The sequence below is a fragment of the Biomphalaria glabrata genome, chromosome 1 (assembly GCF_947242115.1).
Source record: "Biomphalaria glabrata chromosome 1, xgBioGlab47.1, whole genome shotgun sequence".
Taxonomy (NCBI): Eukaryota; Metazoa; Mollusca; class Gastropoda; family Planorbidae; genus Biomphalaria; species Biomphalaria glabrata.
The window spans coordinates 76,205,994-76,221,986 of record NC_074711.1 but is presented as its reverse complement, the minus strand read 5'-3'; the positions used below and the strand labels follow the sequence as shown (position 1 = coordinate 76,221,986).

The 15,993-nt window shown below is 38.4% G+C and overlaps 1 protein-coding gene across 1 annotated transcript; it reads right to left on the bottom strand.

Annotated features, from left to right (window-relative positions):
• Nucleotides 1–1,653: 1,653 nt before the first annotated feature.
• On the bottom strand, nucleotides 1,654–14,823 carry LOC106078110 (uncharacterized). The gene is made up of 9 exons (XM_056015141.1): nucleotides 14,391–14,823; nucleotides 10,985–12,228; nucleotides 10,074–10,354; nucleotides 9,299–9,419; nucleotides 7,772–7,835; nucleotides 5,493–6,126; nucleotides 4,719–4,993; nucleotides 3,839–4,039; nucleotides 1,654–2,451 (listed from the first exon to the last, which is right to left on the bottom strand). Exons 1-9 carry the CDS (start codon nucleotides 14,656–14,658, stop codon nucleotides 1,826–1,828), a joined length of 3,714 nt encoding a protein of 1,237 aa, XP_055871116.1. The 5' UTR covers nucleotides 14,659–14,823; the 3' UTR covers nucleotides 1,654–1,825.
• Between the last annotated feature and the right edge of the window lie 1,170 nt (nucleotides 14,824–15,993).

Below are 15,993 nucleotides of genomic sequence, written 5' to 3'. Positions count from 1 at the left end.
ATAAAGCGCTGGTTGTGAGTGTGTATGTGTTTCGTGTGTAAATGTTGTTCGTATTTGCATCTATAATGTTATTGTTACAGTAGTTACGCTGAGATGGTCAATTGTAGTCAAACTGAATTTCCATTTGATTGAACCAATAAATATTATCTTATCCGCTGCCGAGGACAAACACAGACGGCGAAAAGAAAATCTAAATCGACCAATGGTTATGCTTGCCCTGGATGTAGTAAAATATGTAGGTCACAGCTGGGGCTGCACATCCACGGGAAATACTGCATTCCTCATTAATCTTCGGACGCGAAGACAAGCCTCATTATTATCTCTAAATTTTAGTAACCTGCTAATTCTACTAGTTGATAATTGCATTGTGCACAAGACTTTTCAATAGTATAAATTATCCGTAGATATTAACTTGATAAATAAAATTTACGTGTATTAAAATACAAAAAGAAAATTAACAAGCTTACAAAATCGGCCCCCGAAGTGGTCCACCAGGCAGGTAAAAAGGCAGGTATCAATATTTTCAGAAAGAATATCATTATGAAATTATATCAAAGGCAAATGACAGAGAAGAATTGAGAAAGAAGGTTGACAGATCTTGTGTGGTGCCCCAACGGTCTAGTAGACCTAACTAAATAGCCTCCTGTGTTTGTTACTATTAATAGTGAATAGTTGTAAAAATGGTGTTTTTTTAATGAAAAAAAAAAACTGCTTACATAGTTGATTTTAAAAATTAAATATTTCCCTTTTAGAAAAGAAAAAGTAGCCGTTGTATCAGAGCTTTGAATGGTCTGAAATATCATGATGTCGGATTTTCACTATTTTTCTAGTTTACGAGATCTAAACGGGGCGGACAGACGGACGGACAGACGGACGGACACACAGACCACACAAAACTAATAGCGTCTATTCTCCTTTCGGGGGCCGCTAAAAAGTTGCATGTCAAACTGAAATTTGAATCAAGTAAATCTTTTTACGAACTTTTATTTTGAATATTTGTGTGTGTGTGTAGATTAAACAATGTTTGTTTTTTAAATGCATGCTGTACTCTGATAGCTCGGGAATGTCGCAGTTGTTGACAAGGCCCTATACTTAGCTGAATTTTTGCTTTAGTTTGTTTGTTTGTTTGTTTGATTTGAGGCACATCGGCACAATTTAGGCCATGTCGTGCCTGCTTTAGTTTTCAATTTATTGAATGCAACTATTACAGACGTACGATTTAGAACTTTTGCGCCTACGTGAGACATAGGTTTGACGTTCTTAAAAACTTTTTGGATTCTATTTATTGAGATTTCCACAAGACACTCAGGTGGAAAGAGAGGGAATGTTGCGCAGTGACAATGTACATTTTCTCGCCTCTTTTCTTAGCCGCTGTACACAGTTGCATGCCCAAAGGAAGTCATACATCACACTGCCTGCTTGCTCCATAGTTTAGCAAGGTAAAATTTTACCCAAAGGACTCGCGTCTCGCTACTTTTAGCCGCAAAGACGATCAGATGTGTTTGAAGCTTAATGCTATAGATCTTTAAGATTGCTGGGTATACGAAACAAGAAAAGGGAAAAAAAATAGTTTATCAAGCTTCTCAATATTTTAGGAGGATGCACAGTAAAACAGGAGTCGTTGAATAAAGTGTACTAAATAGTTGCGAAACCTTTCCATTTGTATTTATGTAACAGTTTTATTATTTAAATAATCGCCATTTTCCCCATCTTTGCAATGCATTTTATAGACGACTTAAATCGCACCTATATATGGTTCGTTTTATGTTGTTGTTTGTGTGCTAGATCAATGACAATACACGTTCCAATGAGCAGACTTTATCTATTAGTGAGGAAGTTTGTTGCGTGGAGGAAGCTGTTGCGACTGTTGCTGTGGTGGTAGTTGCTGTTGTGGTTGTGGCTGCTGCTGTACATGACCCTGAATCATCCCATGACATGGCTGCTGTCCTTGACCCTGCTGCTGCATTTGAACTTGAGGTGGTTGTCCGTGAACTTGAGCTGGTTGTCCATGAACTTGCTGCAAGCCATCGGGGTGAGGCTGACAGAAAGATTTGTTAAACAGCTGGAATATAGGCAGGCGTTGTTGGTGAAGTAGCTGTTGCTGCTGCTGTTGGATCATCTGTTGCTGCTGCTGTTGTTGCATCTGAAGCTGGCCCGGTTGCTGGCATGGCTGTTGCTGGCAAGGTTGCTGGCCTGGTGATGGATTGGGGTTGCTGTTGCCTCGAACTTGGTTTTGCAAAAGGGTGGACTGCTGCATTTTCTGCTGTAGTTGGTGCTGCGGTGGCGTCAAGGTGGTCTGTTGGTGGGGGGACGAAGAGTGGCCGGGCTTAAGCGTGTTGAGATGGATGGTCGGGTCACATTGCGGTCGATGTGTTGGTACCTGATACGTTTGATGTTGGTACTGCTGTCTCCATTGCAAATGAGGCGGCGGAGGCTGTTGCTGAACTTGACCTATAAGACATCGCAACACAAATAAAATTATTAAGCAGTTATGAGAATATAATTTCTTAGTAAACGTAGATATGTATTTATAGGACTTTGAGCTCTCTGGTGGTGTAATATGCGCTCTGGACAGTCGTTTGATGGTCCAGCTTTCATACCCTGAAGGTCCTCCCCCGCCGTCCTGCGGGCTATTTGGGTCAGGATGTAATCATCTTCCATCTTCCAAGGATCATGCGAAACATGCAAAACAAATTTGATATTATTTTCTGATTGGCCTCTCAATATTTTATTATTTTGGCCTCAGAATGTTGCTAGAAGAAATAAAACGGTTTTTAGTTGACAGTTAGAAAAAACAACAACAAATAACTTCCTATTCTGTCCATGTTAACCAAACAGTGCTCATGAAAGAACACGTAACAAAGCTTTCGAATGGTGGTACAATTAAACAATCCAATTAGAAAACAATAAAATAAACATAGCATAGTGTAGTTCGAATAGAGAGTAGCCTGGCGTCTATAATCATATTTTTTATGGACACATTCCAAGTCATGACGATTTAACAGTCCCTGTTTACCCATCTACCCCGAGAATACAATTTACAATTCAAATATTAAATTTATTCACACAAAATCAAAAATTGGTTGATAATAGATGTAGTTATTTTCTCACAGTAGTTCTCAAATGTCATGGCTCTCGGTCAGTCAATCATGTTTAAATGTCTAGGTAATGTTGAAAATAGAAGCGGAAAGAGCTCGAATTTTAAATATGTTTACATTCTCGAATACACAGGAATTACTGTGTAGAGCAGTGGTTCTCAAATGTGGCCCGCGGATCCCCCAACATAGGGGTCCGATGTATAATGAAAATAATATATAATTAAAATAACTTCTTCGGCTAAAGCCAGTTTTTTTTCCAATCTGATAATTTTATTAATAATAAACTCGTCCCTCACTACTGTTGAATTGCGTACTATGACGACCTAAAGCAAAGATTTGAAGACTTTCTTCAACTGGATATTCCCGACTGGATATTAAGCCCTTTAGCTCATGAAAAAACTCAGTTCCCAATCATAAATTAATCCATACTAATACAGGAGCAGCTTTTTAAAGTATCCACTAACGAGGATTATATATGTATTAGCCTATATTTAAGTAGCATTCTCAGTGGTCCGTTTTGACTACTTCAAGGGGTCCCAAGTAAAAACAAAATTTAAGAAGCACTAGTGTAGAGAACGCCCCGTGCTATAGCCTTTCTTTTATTTGTATGATTTTATGAATAAATGTATAGAAAATCAACTCAGCAACTTTGATTGTCACATCTGTACAGGTTGATGTATTAACATTTAGTATAAGCCTAACTGTATTATCTACTGAATCTAGAATATCGCACTACTAACCCAGTCTATAAAACTGTTGGTTTAATCTAGTTAGTCTGGACACCAGTTCGCGATTCTTCTTCTTCTCATCTTCAAACTGTTTATCTATCGAGGCTCTCTCCGCCATTAAGGAAAACCTTTCCTTCTGTAAGTTGGGCAAACTGAGCTGAAGTTTCGACAGACACTCATTTTTACGTCGATCTAGTTGCTTCATTTCAAGCGCTGAAAAATAAACGAGTTCATTTAAATATAATGCCGCACAAAGGTTCAACAGTCTTAAAATAGTTAAACAATGTGTTTTATAAAAGGACTACAGAAATTGATAGCAAAATGTACCTGAACGCCTGTTAATTTATTAAACCCTCTAATGACTAGGGCCTACATGCGGAAACACCTGAAGACTTAGTCTGTTCAAGATAAAGATTATCTAGTCCTCTAGCCAAATTAAATTTTTTATACTTGAAAAATTATAACGGTCGAACTAGAGTTTCCCAGTGTTGCCAAATAGTTAGTAGGGCCTAATTCTTTGCCCAAAGATATACACCAACTGTCAAAATCTCTATGAAAATCGTTAGAGCTGTTTTCAAGATTTGTGTCTGTGTCCAGTTTTTTTCCTCCAGGTTTTGAAGATGAATTTGCAAGCTGAACAGAGTAATTGTAAAAACAAATAAATGGAGCCTGTTTAACCAAGCCTTCAGAAATTCAAGTTTATCTTATTTATTTTGGAAATACTGTTATTAAAAAACCAACAGAATAGGGAAACAAGGTTACATTTAGCCCTCATAGTGTTCACAATGTTTATACCAGGGAAATCAGTTGGTATCGCTAAAAGCTAAGTTAAGGCAATAGTGAGTACACTATAGATTAATATTAATCAAGATGAACCAAGAGGTTTAGTTACCTTCTTTTTGACACCTTCGACGAACTGCGAGAAATTTCTTCTGTAAGCGTTGCAGAGCATGCTCCTGTTTCAGCTTCAACTTCTCTGTCTGCTGGTAGATTCTCTTCGCGTCCATTTCTGCCTGAACACTGGCGTTGGCCGTTTCTACGCTGGCCGCCTCTGGCCATATCTCAACGATCTGGAAAGTTGACTCGGACTTGTCGTCAACGATCGTATTCTCGGTTTGTGTTGAAGAACTCTGGAAGTTGGTCGTCTCGGTCATTGTCTGTGCCACACTTGAAAAACAAAACAGTTCTGTGCTAAATAGTATGCTGAATAACTAGCAGTTTGGTGCTATATTGCCATTAGAGATATTCATCTATAGAAAAAATATAAATGGCTAGATTTTTGATGTACTATTACTCTTTGCTAAAGCCCCTACCACTATTATTTTCAAGAGTAGTTGTTGTTTTTTTTTTAATCTAAAATTTAAGAGAGAGAGGGGTGGGTAACAAGTTTCTACTCACCACAACCACCACTAAAAAAAAGGACGTGTATATGGGAACTGGCCAGGATTTACAAAAAAATTAGCAGAAGTAAACTAAACATTTTTGACTTTGACACCTTTCTTCGGCAAGTGATATCAAAAAAAAAAAAAAGTAAGACACTATGCCAACCCAAAATCCCCTTTATCCTGCTTAAATTGATGGCTAATTCTTCAAGTTAATTTAAACCAAAATGAAAAGGTCAGAATCACTTATCCCGGATACACCAAAGCTACTCGTATGACTCTACCTGTGTGACGATGAAGCACTGCCCCCACATTCTTTAGAAGCTACAAAGTCTGTCATGGTGGACATCTCAACGTAGATACGTGAAGCAGCTTTCTTTGGCTGACAGCTTTGATCATTTTCTTGATTCATTTGGTTTATGAATACATCGTTCGAGGCACCAGCAGCCGCGCTAGGTAGCTCGGAACATTCAATCCCTGGTTGCTGCTTATCTTGGATGAGTTCAATAGGGGAAGCGATGCTGTTTCTGGATTCTAGGATCTCATGGGATATACAGTCTTTCGTTTCACGAACTGATGTCGCCATGGAAACTGGTTTGGAAGAGAAATTTTCTTGAACTGTTTCGTTAGTGTTAGCTCCCAAGGAGCTCTCCGCAGGCTTCATTTCAAAGGCGATAATGCTTTTCAACGTTTCTTTGATGGCATCATCACTGGATCCGCCGCTACTAGCTTCCGGGTTGGTGTCAGAAGGCTGTATGACAAGTGGATTTATCTTAGACTGATGATTTGCTTGAAACTTTTTTGCCGCCTCGACGACTTGATCGTTCGCCATCAAAAGTTCTCTTGACGATGGTGTGGCGAGTGTTCTCTTGACAAGCAACTGCAACTTTTTAACGACATGTTCAGTGAGGTTGTTGGCTAGAAATAGAAATCTGTAGTTAAATCAGAAACCAATCACTGATAACAAACACTGTTTTTTCATTGATTACAAACATTCTTTTTGTTTGTGTATATGTGTGTGTAGGCTAGTTAGAAGTAATACTAACATAATAGTAACGTTTATTATTCTTTCTTAATATTTCTTTTTCACTCCCGTTCTTCCTTTTTTGAAGTGTTTCAAGTCTCAAGACTTTTCTGAAGTCGTCAGGTTCATAATAAGAATTAAAAAGCTATTGTTGAATTAATTTAGTTAAGATTCAAGCGGTCATTGAAGTTATTTTCTGCAAGTTCTCAAAAATTGACAAATCAGTCAGAATTCTATCGAGTTAGAACATGCATTCATTATTCATATTATATGTGCTATAGCATCGTTACAAGTTACAGAACATCCTGAACAAAGTTATTACATATAAAGACACTTGGTTAATGTTAGCTGTGTTGATTTTCAATTGCAGCAATAGATTTAAAACTATTCTTTGTTTTAGCTGTGTTGGTTTGCAATTGCAGCCATATGTTTAAAACTATTCTTTGTTTTAGCTGTGTTGGTTTGCAATTGCAGCCATATGTTTAAAACTATTCTTTGTTTTAGCTGTGTTGGTTTGCAATTGTAACATTAGGTTTAAAACTATTCCCTGTGCTAACTGTGTTGGTTTGCAATTGCAACAATAGATTTAAAACTATTCTCTGTGTAAGCTGTGTTGGTTTGAAATTGCAACTATAGATTCAAAACAACTGTCTATGTTTACAGTGTTGGTTTGCAATCGCAACAATAGATTTTAAAACTATTATCCCCGATACAGGTCTTTGGTTTTCTATATCGGAACTCAGTTTAAATTTATAAAAATATAAATAATCACCCAATTTTCTAGATCACTTCACCCATTTAACATCCCTTTGTATTATTATTATTATTTTTTGTTTTGTTTGTTTGCTTTTTTTTTTAAAGTTGTGCACGTTCCTTCAGAGATAAAGATTAGATCTAGGCCTACATCGTGGCTCATAAAGATTAGATCTAGGCCTACATCGTGGCTCATAAAGATTAGATCTAGGCCTACATCGTGGCTCATAAAGATTAGATCTAGGCCTACATCGTGGCTCATAAAGATTAGATCTAGGCCTACATCGTGGCTCATAAAGATTAGATCTAGGCCTACATCGTGGCTCAAAAAGATTAGATCTAGGTCTACATCGTGGCTCATAAAGATTAGATCTAGGCCTACATCGTGGCTCATAAAGATTAGATCTAGGCCTACATCGTGGCTCATAAAGATTAGATCTTGGCCTACATCGTAGCTCATAAAGATTACATCTAGGTCTACATCGTGGCTCATAAAAATTAGATCTAGGCCTACCTACATCGTGGAACAAACTTTCTGCATGGCAGGCAGCGGGAAATATTGTAAATCGTGACCATTGTGCCAACACACAGTCGGAAGCGCATATCACACGACCGGGAAATCATGCCATGAATAATCTGTAAGATGGGTTCACGGTGGCAACAGATTCAAAAGATTATCGCGGGGCCCCTTAAGGAGCAGGCGGGAGGCGGTTGCCCCACTCACCAACCCGGGACACACCCCCCCTCCCACTAAGGCCGCCTCTGTTAAGACTACTTAGTACTTACCTTCTAAGCAAACAAAAAGTAATAAAAGTAAGACTCCAACTAACGATGCATGAACCAGAATTCCCTGTTTCAAATGAAATGAAAGAAGAAAAGAGATCTATGTAGCCTTAGTCTTGTCTCATTGTTTTCTAGTCCATCTAAACTCTAAACATATAGTAACTATATACCTTTGCCTGTGTGTCCAAACGTTTTGTAGGGCAGATTGTGCTACAATGATATCATATCATAAGCAAAAAGAACAACCGACTTTATATTCAGCATTCAATACTATGTGTCCAGCCTTTATAGGAAAATCTCAACTCTCACCAGGGCTCAACATTAAATCTCGGTTTAAGCTCTACCGTAAGTCTCGTTCATATAACCCGCAGGTTATACAAGTTTTTACACACAAATGGCAGCTGTGCGGGGTATACAAAGGTGCGTGGTTAACACATTTTCTTTTACTTATAAACATAGTATAACGGAAACTATGGACATACCGGTGGGTCATTATACCTCCTATAGTTGGCTGTGTGGATGTGAAATGTACATTGGAGAGCTTTACATACCTCAAGTAAAACAAATAGTACCGATGCGGCAGAGAATCTTTAATATACCTTAATCCATTGTAACAAGTAAGCGACTAAACTAATATGCCGATACCGGTAATGTCGAAACGTATAGACTGCAATGCATGCAATACATCTTTTTACGCAAAGCATGTTGGCAGCAGCAGTTGGGTCAAAAATCGTCTCTTCACATGTGGGGTATTTAAGGGTTCGGGTTTACGATGTATTTAATTATTTTGTAATTTGTGCGGTTATACGCGTAAATACGTTACTTGTAGGTGTGTCAATCGACCAATTATCGTATTGTCTTGCTTGCGTTACATATAACATGCTATTAATCATATTTATATTTGTGCTTTTATTTAAACTCTAAAATGCGATTAAAATATTTTGTTGTAAGTCTTAAAAAATCAAAATCAATATTTATTCCATTCATCTTGAATAAACTGTCCCGTAGTCTTCCTAAACTACTTGTTTTCTTAGGCAGGCTATTCATATGTCCTAATTAAACAGCCTTCTTGTAGCAGGACATAAAGTATTTGAGCTCCCAACCTGTCCTAAAACAAATTGTCATCGTGGCTTGTCCCAAAAACCTATTATTTTGTTGTATAAGTTTCGGACATTCCCCCAGTAAAAAATATGCCTATTACGATGCAGGAGCTGGAAGTGGGGAGGGTCCAATGACAGCCTGAAGTGGTGACCACACTACCAGGAAGCTCTCCTGAATGCTTCATTGTTCTTGTTGGCAGCCCTTAAGCTATAGGCTTATGCAGGGCTTTTTTTTTTTGTAAAACAAAAATATAGGTGCCGGTACTCAGTAGTTGATTGCCTAACTTTTAACTACTAAAAATTAATAATATACGTTAAAATACAAGAAAAGTAATATTTTTTTCAAAAAGGTGCCGGTACGCCGTACCGGTGCGTACTGTCACAAAAAAAGCCCTGGGCTTATGTATTCGTAACGTATTCTAAAACTCACCCAAAATAATGTAAAGACAGATTCACAGCTCCAATAGCTTGGGATACAAGAACTCAGTATCACTGCACTTAATGTTAGAATGACATACAAAATATAAGGCTGACCTGATGTTAACATTGACCTAGTATAAAGAAGGACGAGACAAAAAGTAATAGTGTTGTGTGTTTTTTTAATTGTAGCAAACAATGTAACTTAATTGCCACATTAAATGATTCAACAGCATAAAGCTGCTTTTTTTTTTTTCAAAACGGATTTCAAGTTACCTTAATCAATAGGAGAGTGGGGTGCGTTTTAGTATTACATTAAGCAACACAAAACTTTCTGCAATTCTCAAAGCTGATTACAAAAAATACTCAGTTTGATGAAGCTGTGATAATATGCTTAGAATCGGTATGTTTGACTTAGCTGTTCTAGCCGCGTGAGGTTATCGAAAGGGCGGGTCAACTAAACTAATGCTCACTTGCTTTCTTTAAAACCCTTTCGTTCTATCAATTTTATTATAGGCCCTAATCATACTTTCGGATCTCCTTTGTTAGAGAGGTTCATGCCAATAACAACGTCGATTTGGTAGTAACTTAAAACATTCTACCTGATGGTTTTGCCAATTACGTTGAGTTTGTTAAATGTGATCATTTTGGTGATGTGTTTATTGATATTATTGTTTCTAACTGCTTCAAGCCTCAAACAGTCGAAAATATTAACACACACACACACACACACAAACAGATATACTCACACATGTATTTAGTATTTAAAGATGTGCGACTGAACTTACCCAAAAGTGTTATACGTGAAACCAGCAAAATACTTTCTATCTTGCAATGTGTTTCTGTTCCAAACGTCGTCCCTTGACCTAACACTTTTAAAACCATCCGTGGCTTCCTCCTGGACAGAGCTTTTAGGTTCCTCTATGTTAGTGCTCCCTTCCGGCGTACCACGGGGGGAAAGTGACAAGTTGGCGTCTGCCTCGGTGGCAAGAGTATTGTCTCCAGCGCCCCTTTCCTCTCTAGGCGCTGTTTTGTATATGGCGTTCAAGTTGAAGTCTAGCGGAATCATCTAGCAGCGAATAGACAACAGATTCAATGCAATAGAAAAGTAGGGTATCACTTAAATGTTATGTTAACAACAGCAATATAAAAGAATTTATTCGCTAAAAATTTTATTTAACCGATTTATCTCGTCACTATTTCAACATTTTAAAACGTTGTATTTTTTGTTTGTTCTTTTTTAACTTAGATAGTCGAGACAGATGGAATGTCAGACCATTAGGCCTATATTTATAATATTTTTTTTTCATTGCATCTAATGTAACTGGGTCACGGTATTCAGTAAATATTTATTTGACTGGGATGTCTCTCTAAAGAATTTGCCGGCAAAAAAAATACGTAGCGTCTATGTGTCTTCTTTATGTCTTGTGTGGGCCAACTTATCTCTAAAAGTCTTCCTTATGTCTTGTGTGGGCCAACTTATCTCAAGTCTTCCTAACGTCTTGTGTTTTATTTCTGTCTACTGTCTCGTGGCTTACTTATGTTGGTTTTTTTTTGGCTGATTATGTCGTGGTTTATTTATGTCTGGCGTCTTTTGTCTTACTTATGTCTTGTGTCATACTTGTGATTGAAATGTCTTAAGTCTTACTTATCTCGTATGTCTTATTTAATTCCCACTTACGTCTCATTTATGTCTTACCCTGGTTGTTGGAACGTTTCTGTTCTTAGCACCACCAACCGAAGAAAATACAAACATGGGAGCATCCGCATAGGTGGCGTCCGACGGTTGGGTCTTATAAGTGATTCTCGCAAGTCTGTCCTGAGGTGACGGAATGGGAAATACGCCTACGCCGTCCCTGCTGCTGATGTTGCCGTGGCACCACCAGGTAGGATGTATACCCAGATTGAAGTGGATGCCATCGCCCTGGGCGCCGTCGTCTGCTTCTTGGTAAAACTTGTTGCGCTTAGTGAGAGGGAAACCTGGCAAGGTGTATGTGTCGCTAATAGGGTCAATGCAGTTTTGAATGTCGTCCATATCACGGTCCCCGCTTAGGCCATTTCCACCAAATTTCTTTTGTTCGGAGCAGTCCTTCATCGGCATGTCAAGAGATAGGTCAGACCCGCAGTCGCCTACCTTACGCACGGCGCAAAGCGGCGACATCTCGTCCACGGGGAATGGGTCACAGACGTACGAGCCATTTTCTGCATCGGGCATGCTGGTTAGACTTGTGTTGTGGTTTAAGCATGGGAGCTCGTTGTCATTGTCTGGACTAACCGAGGGCGTTGAATCCGAAATGCAGCTAAAAACAAAGCACTCATCGGAATCCACAGTTGATACATGATACTCAGAATTGTCTGTGAGATAAATACTGGGCTCGGTTCCGACATCCCATGAATTTTGAGCGTTATCATTTTCAAAAACCAGACTGTCGTTTGTGGTTTCCTTAGAGTCCAGGGACCAATTATCGTCAAGCTTTTTACACAGGCACTGGTCATTCCGCGTGTGCCAATCGTCTTTCAACCAAGGGTTCACCTCTTTCTTGCAGTCTTCATCAAATTCGTACGAAGTCTCTTTCTTGCTGTCCTCGTCAAAACTGAAAGACAAGAGGTCCTCGTCGATGCAGTGATCGTCTCCCGGGTCTAAAACATCAAAGTCTTTATTCTCCGAGTTGGATATGCAGCCAGCACTGAGATCATTATTGGAGTCTTTCTCGCCTACCTCAGGTCCAGAGCTAGCTTTGAAGTCAGCATGTACGCAATTCTCTTTGGGAGAAATGATCTGGAACAACTTCTCCAAGAGGTCAGCGTCCTTAAGGATGCCAATTATATCTCGCACCCAAGCACGAAGCTGTTGAGAAGGTTTGCTACTGAGAAATGTTAAATTGAAACAGTCTCCTAAGAAGTCGTAAACGGGATGATGACACTCTTTGCAACAGTTAGAACCTGAAAACAAAACGTATGAAAATTAATCATTCAATTCAAGACAGTCATTTGAAGCTCTTCTTTTTTAAATGTAGTGGTTCTCACCACAAGTCTAGGGCAGACAGTTTTCCACCACAGCATATGCTAGGACAAATTCTTACAAGTACTTCTTCCCTGGTGTCATTAGAGTATGGGTCGAGGGATTCAGCCAAGAAAAGCAATGACTTTCACCCTCACATTCACCTATCTCTTAGTCTGTTGGACCGTTGGGGCACCACATAAGATTTGTCGACCGTCTTTTTCCATTGTAATTTGCAAACACTGCTAGATGAACACATGGATAACGGGGCTACCTTCTGTTGTAAAGGAACGTTTGTAATGTCTAGAGGCGTGGCTGGTGTGGTGCCCAAGTGGTAAAGCGCTTAACTTCTGAACCGAAAGACCTCAATTTTGAATTTCTGTGACGTCTGGGATTTGGAATTTTAGAATATTTGGGACGCCCAACTCTAAAGAATACCTTAGCTTAACTGGGGTAAGTAACACCGTCGTTAAACGTTTGCCATAGAAATAGATGACATTTACACTATCTGCCCTATTGATCGCAATGTCTGAAAGTGGGTACTCCACTTACTATTAGTTATAAGATAGGAAGACAATCAATTCAAAAGATATGGATCTAAAACAAAGAGCCGGTATTTTTTAATGTAGGACCTACGTATTACGCATTGTGTATTGTCAACTAAGCAATGGAAAAATTAAAACGAAAATGCTTGGAGCGTTAAGATACAACAATTAGGCCTATAATAATTAGAATCATATATGTATAACAATAAGATCCTACACTTTTCCATTTAGCTCATTACTGGCTTTTAAATTTGATTAGGTCTATATTCGTTGTCAGATTTTTCAGGAAGTTGATGTAAAGTGAATATTTAATACAACAGTCAGTCTATGCTTCTGAACTTATGATTTCAGATGTCCACCCCCACCTTCCACCTAAAATAAAGAATAATAGTCTACTTACTCTACTAGATCTAATTAAATTTAGTTAAATACTAAAACAAAAAACTGCCGATGAAAAACCTAACGATTATATTTTTTTGATAAATGGAATTTTCAAAAAAACAAGCCGAGTTGCAAACCCAAATTTTGAATTAAGACTAGTGTAATCAAAATGTAAATGAAGTTGAAGAATGTGGTGGCAATCGCAACTGTATGATATTATATGTAGTGTTTCGATACTCCGAGACCGAAACAGCTGCTTCGGTACGCCACTGGGTCTAGATACATTATCTACTATTCTACATGTTGATTATCATAATTACGATCAATACTTTTATATGTAGATTAGATAGATCTAGATATCTATATCCAAACTATGATTTTGCCGAAGGCGGCCTTACAATGCATGGGGCTCGAATAAGGGCCTCGAAAATATGTGCAATCGGCTGATGGTGACATAGGATTCTCTTTATGTCAGGCCCCACTAAGCGCGGGGCCTGGCGCGGCTGCCTCGCTCCCCACCCCTTAAGGCCGCCTATGATTTTACCTGTATGTGCCTAGACTAGATTAAAATGTTTATTTGTTGTCTATATATAACATACAGGATTGGATCAATATGAAAATAGACCGTATGAACATAACATTAGCTGAGGGAGTAGCTTTTGCAATAGCAACAAAACAAAAAGTAACTAGAACAAATACAAACTAGAGCAATGAGATTTATATCAAAACGAATGTTCCAATTAGATTAGAGTAACACCATTAGACAAATCACTAGAATTAGAGACACTACAGGACAGAAGAATAACAAGTAAAAAAGTAGCTATAATAATTATACATAGGACATTGAAACCAAAATTTACAAATAGAAAAATCAAAACCTAATGAAATACCCAGAAAGACACAAAGCACATTTCTTATTCTATACGCTAGAACTAATTCGTACAAGAACTCCTTCTTCCCTTGTGCCATTATGATTAGAGAATAGAATTGGTTGCCTGAATTAGCCAGGAAAACCAACGACCCAGCAAAGTTTTCAGTTTAAAGTTATTGGATTTGGATTTGGGATTTTTGGCGCATCGGCACAATTCAGGCCCTGTGCCCAAGACGTAGGCCCAATTATCTTCTTTTTTTGAAGTAACGTCTGTAATATATAAGACAAGATAAAATAGCTTACCTACCAGTGTGTATTTCAAAAGGTGCGGAGACTTTCAACGTCGAAGGATCTCGTAAAACATTGACTGGATTAATTGGATGGCCGACATGATGGCAGGCGCCATGGTTCGCCCAGCAGTTTCGTGCAGAACATGAAAAGCACCTCTGGCGCTCACTTTCTTTATTGTTCTGTTGTCCAGATTGGAGAAGAATGGCGAAATTGGAACGTCCACTGCTAGCATAATCATATCCTCGCCCTAGCTTGTATCTGGCACGCTTCAAATCCTGGAACATGGCCGATCAGGATCTTGGCTTTTGATTAGGTCTAGAATTTATCTCTATAGATCTAGATCTTAAATGTTTTCTGTTGCGCCCTATTTTTTTTTTAAGTTGTATTTTTTTTTATTTGTCAGCATTGACTTGAAAATTGTAAACATTCGGTTGTTAACCGGAAGTACGTCAAACTTTAACAAAAAAAAATGAGGTTTACGTCATGGAAATACACAAACTTGAATTGTTCTATTACTTTTAGAGAGAATCATTTTTTTTTACCAGTAATAACATTTATCACAAGTGTTATCGTTTTGCCAAAAAATATTATAGACTAGCATTACACACCGGCTACGCCCACTGATTTGTTCCCAGGAGTTATATTGTTTAATATGGCTGGAACATATTTTTGTTTTTGTCGATTTATCTTCCAATAATTTTGGTCCGTAAATTAGTGCATCTGACCCGCTCTCCTTTTCTTTACTTCTCTCTTTCTCTCCCCCTTTTTTTCTCCCCGCGCATCGTAATGTTCTCTGACATAGGCTTTTGACTTGAATCGGAACGACCCTTTGCCCCCTCCCCAGACATATATACACACTTGTCAACTTTCTTTTGGGTCTTGAATTGAAGTATCACTTCTAATTATCTGCCTTCCCCGCCTCCAACCACCCACAAAAAAAGCTAGTCCTACGTACAATCTTCGGGTTCTCAATTCATTATCGAAATATTTGATATACTCTTATGTTGCTTTTCGACCAGAAACTCACCCACCACCACCACCACCCCACCGTTTCACACACACCGCTTTCAAACTTTTCTGCTCTTTTTATTACAATGACAACTCGTAACTTTTTTTTTAGCATCTTCCAATTGATCGATTCTTACCACACTTTCTTTTTCGGCATTTGAATGCTAGATATAACACCTTTTATTAGTTTTGTCTTTTTTTTTATCCTTTATCATAAGGCGAGTACTGTACAGTATTGGATACCGCAAACTTGCCTTTTAGACCATCAATTTCAGGACCGGAAGAAAATAATGCATTTTCCGAAGGCCCAAATTGAATACACTCTTCCTGTTCCCCACACTACATTTATACACACAAAAAAAAAGAAATATATCAATTTGGTTTTATTGATTGTAGTTTTCTAATATTTACCTCTTTTTAATGTAGAGAAAAGACAGTGCTCCACATGCACACTCGCGAAATCATTTTTATTTCTTGCTCTAGAGAAGTAAAGTTCCCCATTCAGACCTTGCCATCTATAGAATAGACAATGTAAAGGTCATCTGTTTCTGTGGCCCACAGTTAATGAGGGTGACATGTGACCAGCATAATGACAAACCGCCTCTACTTTC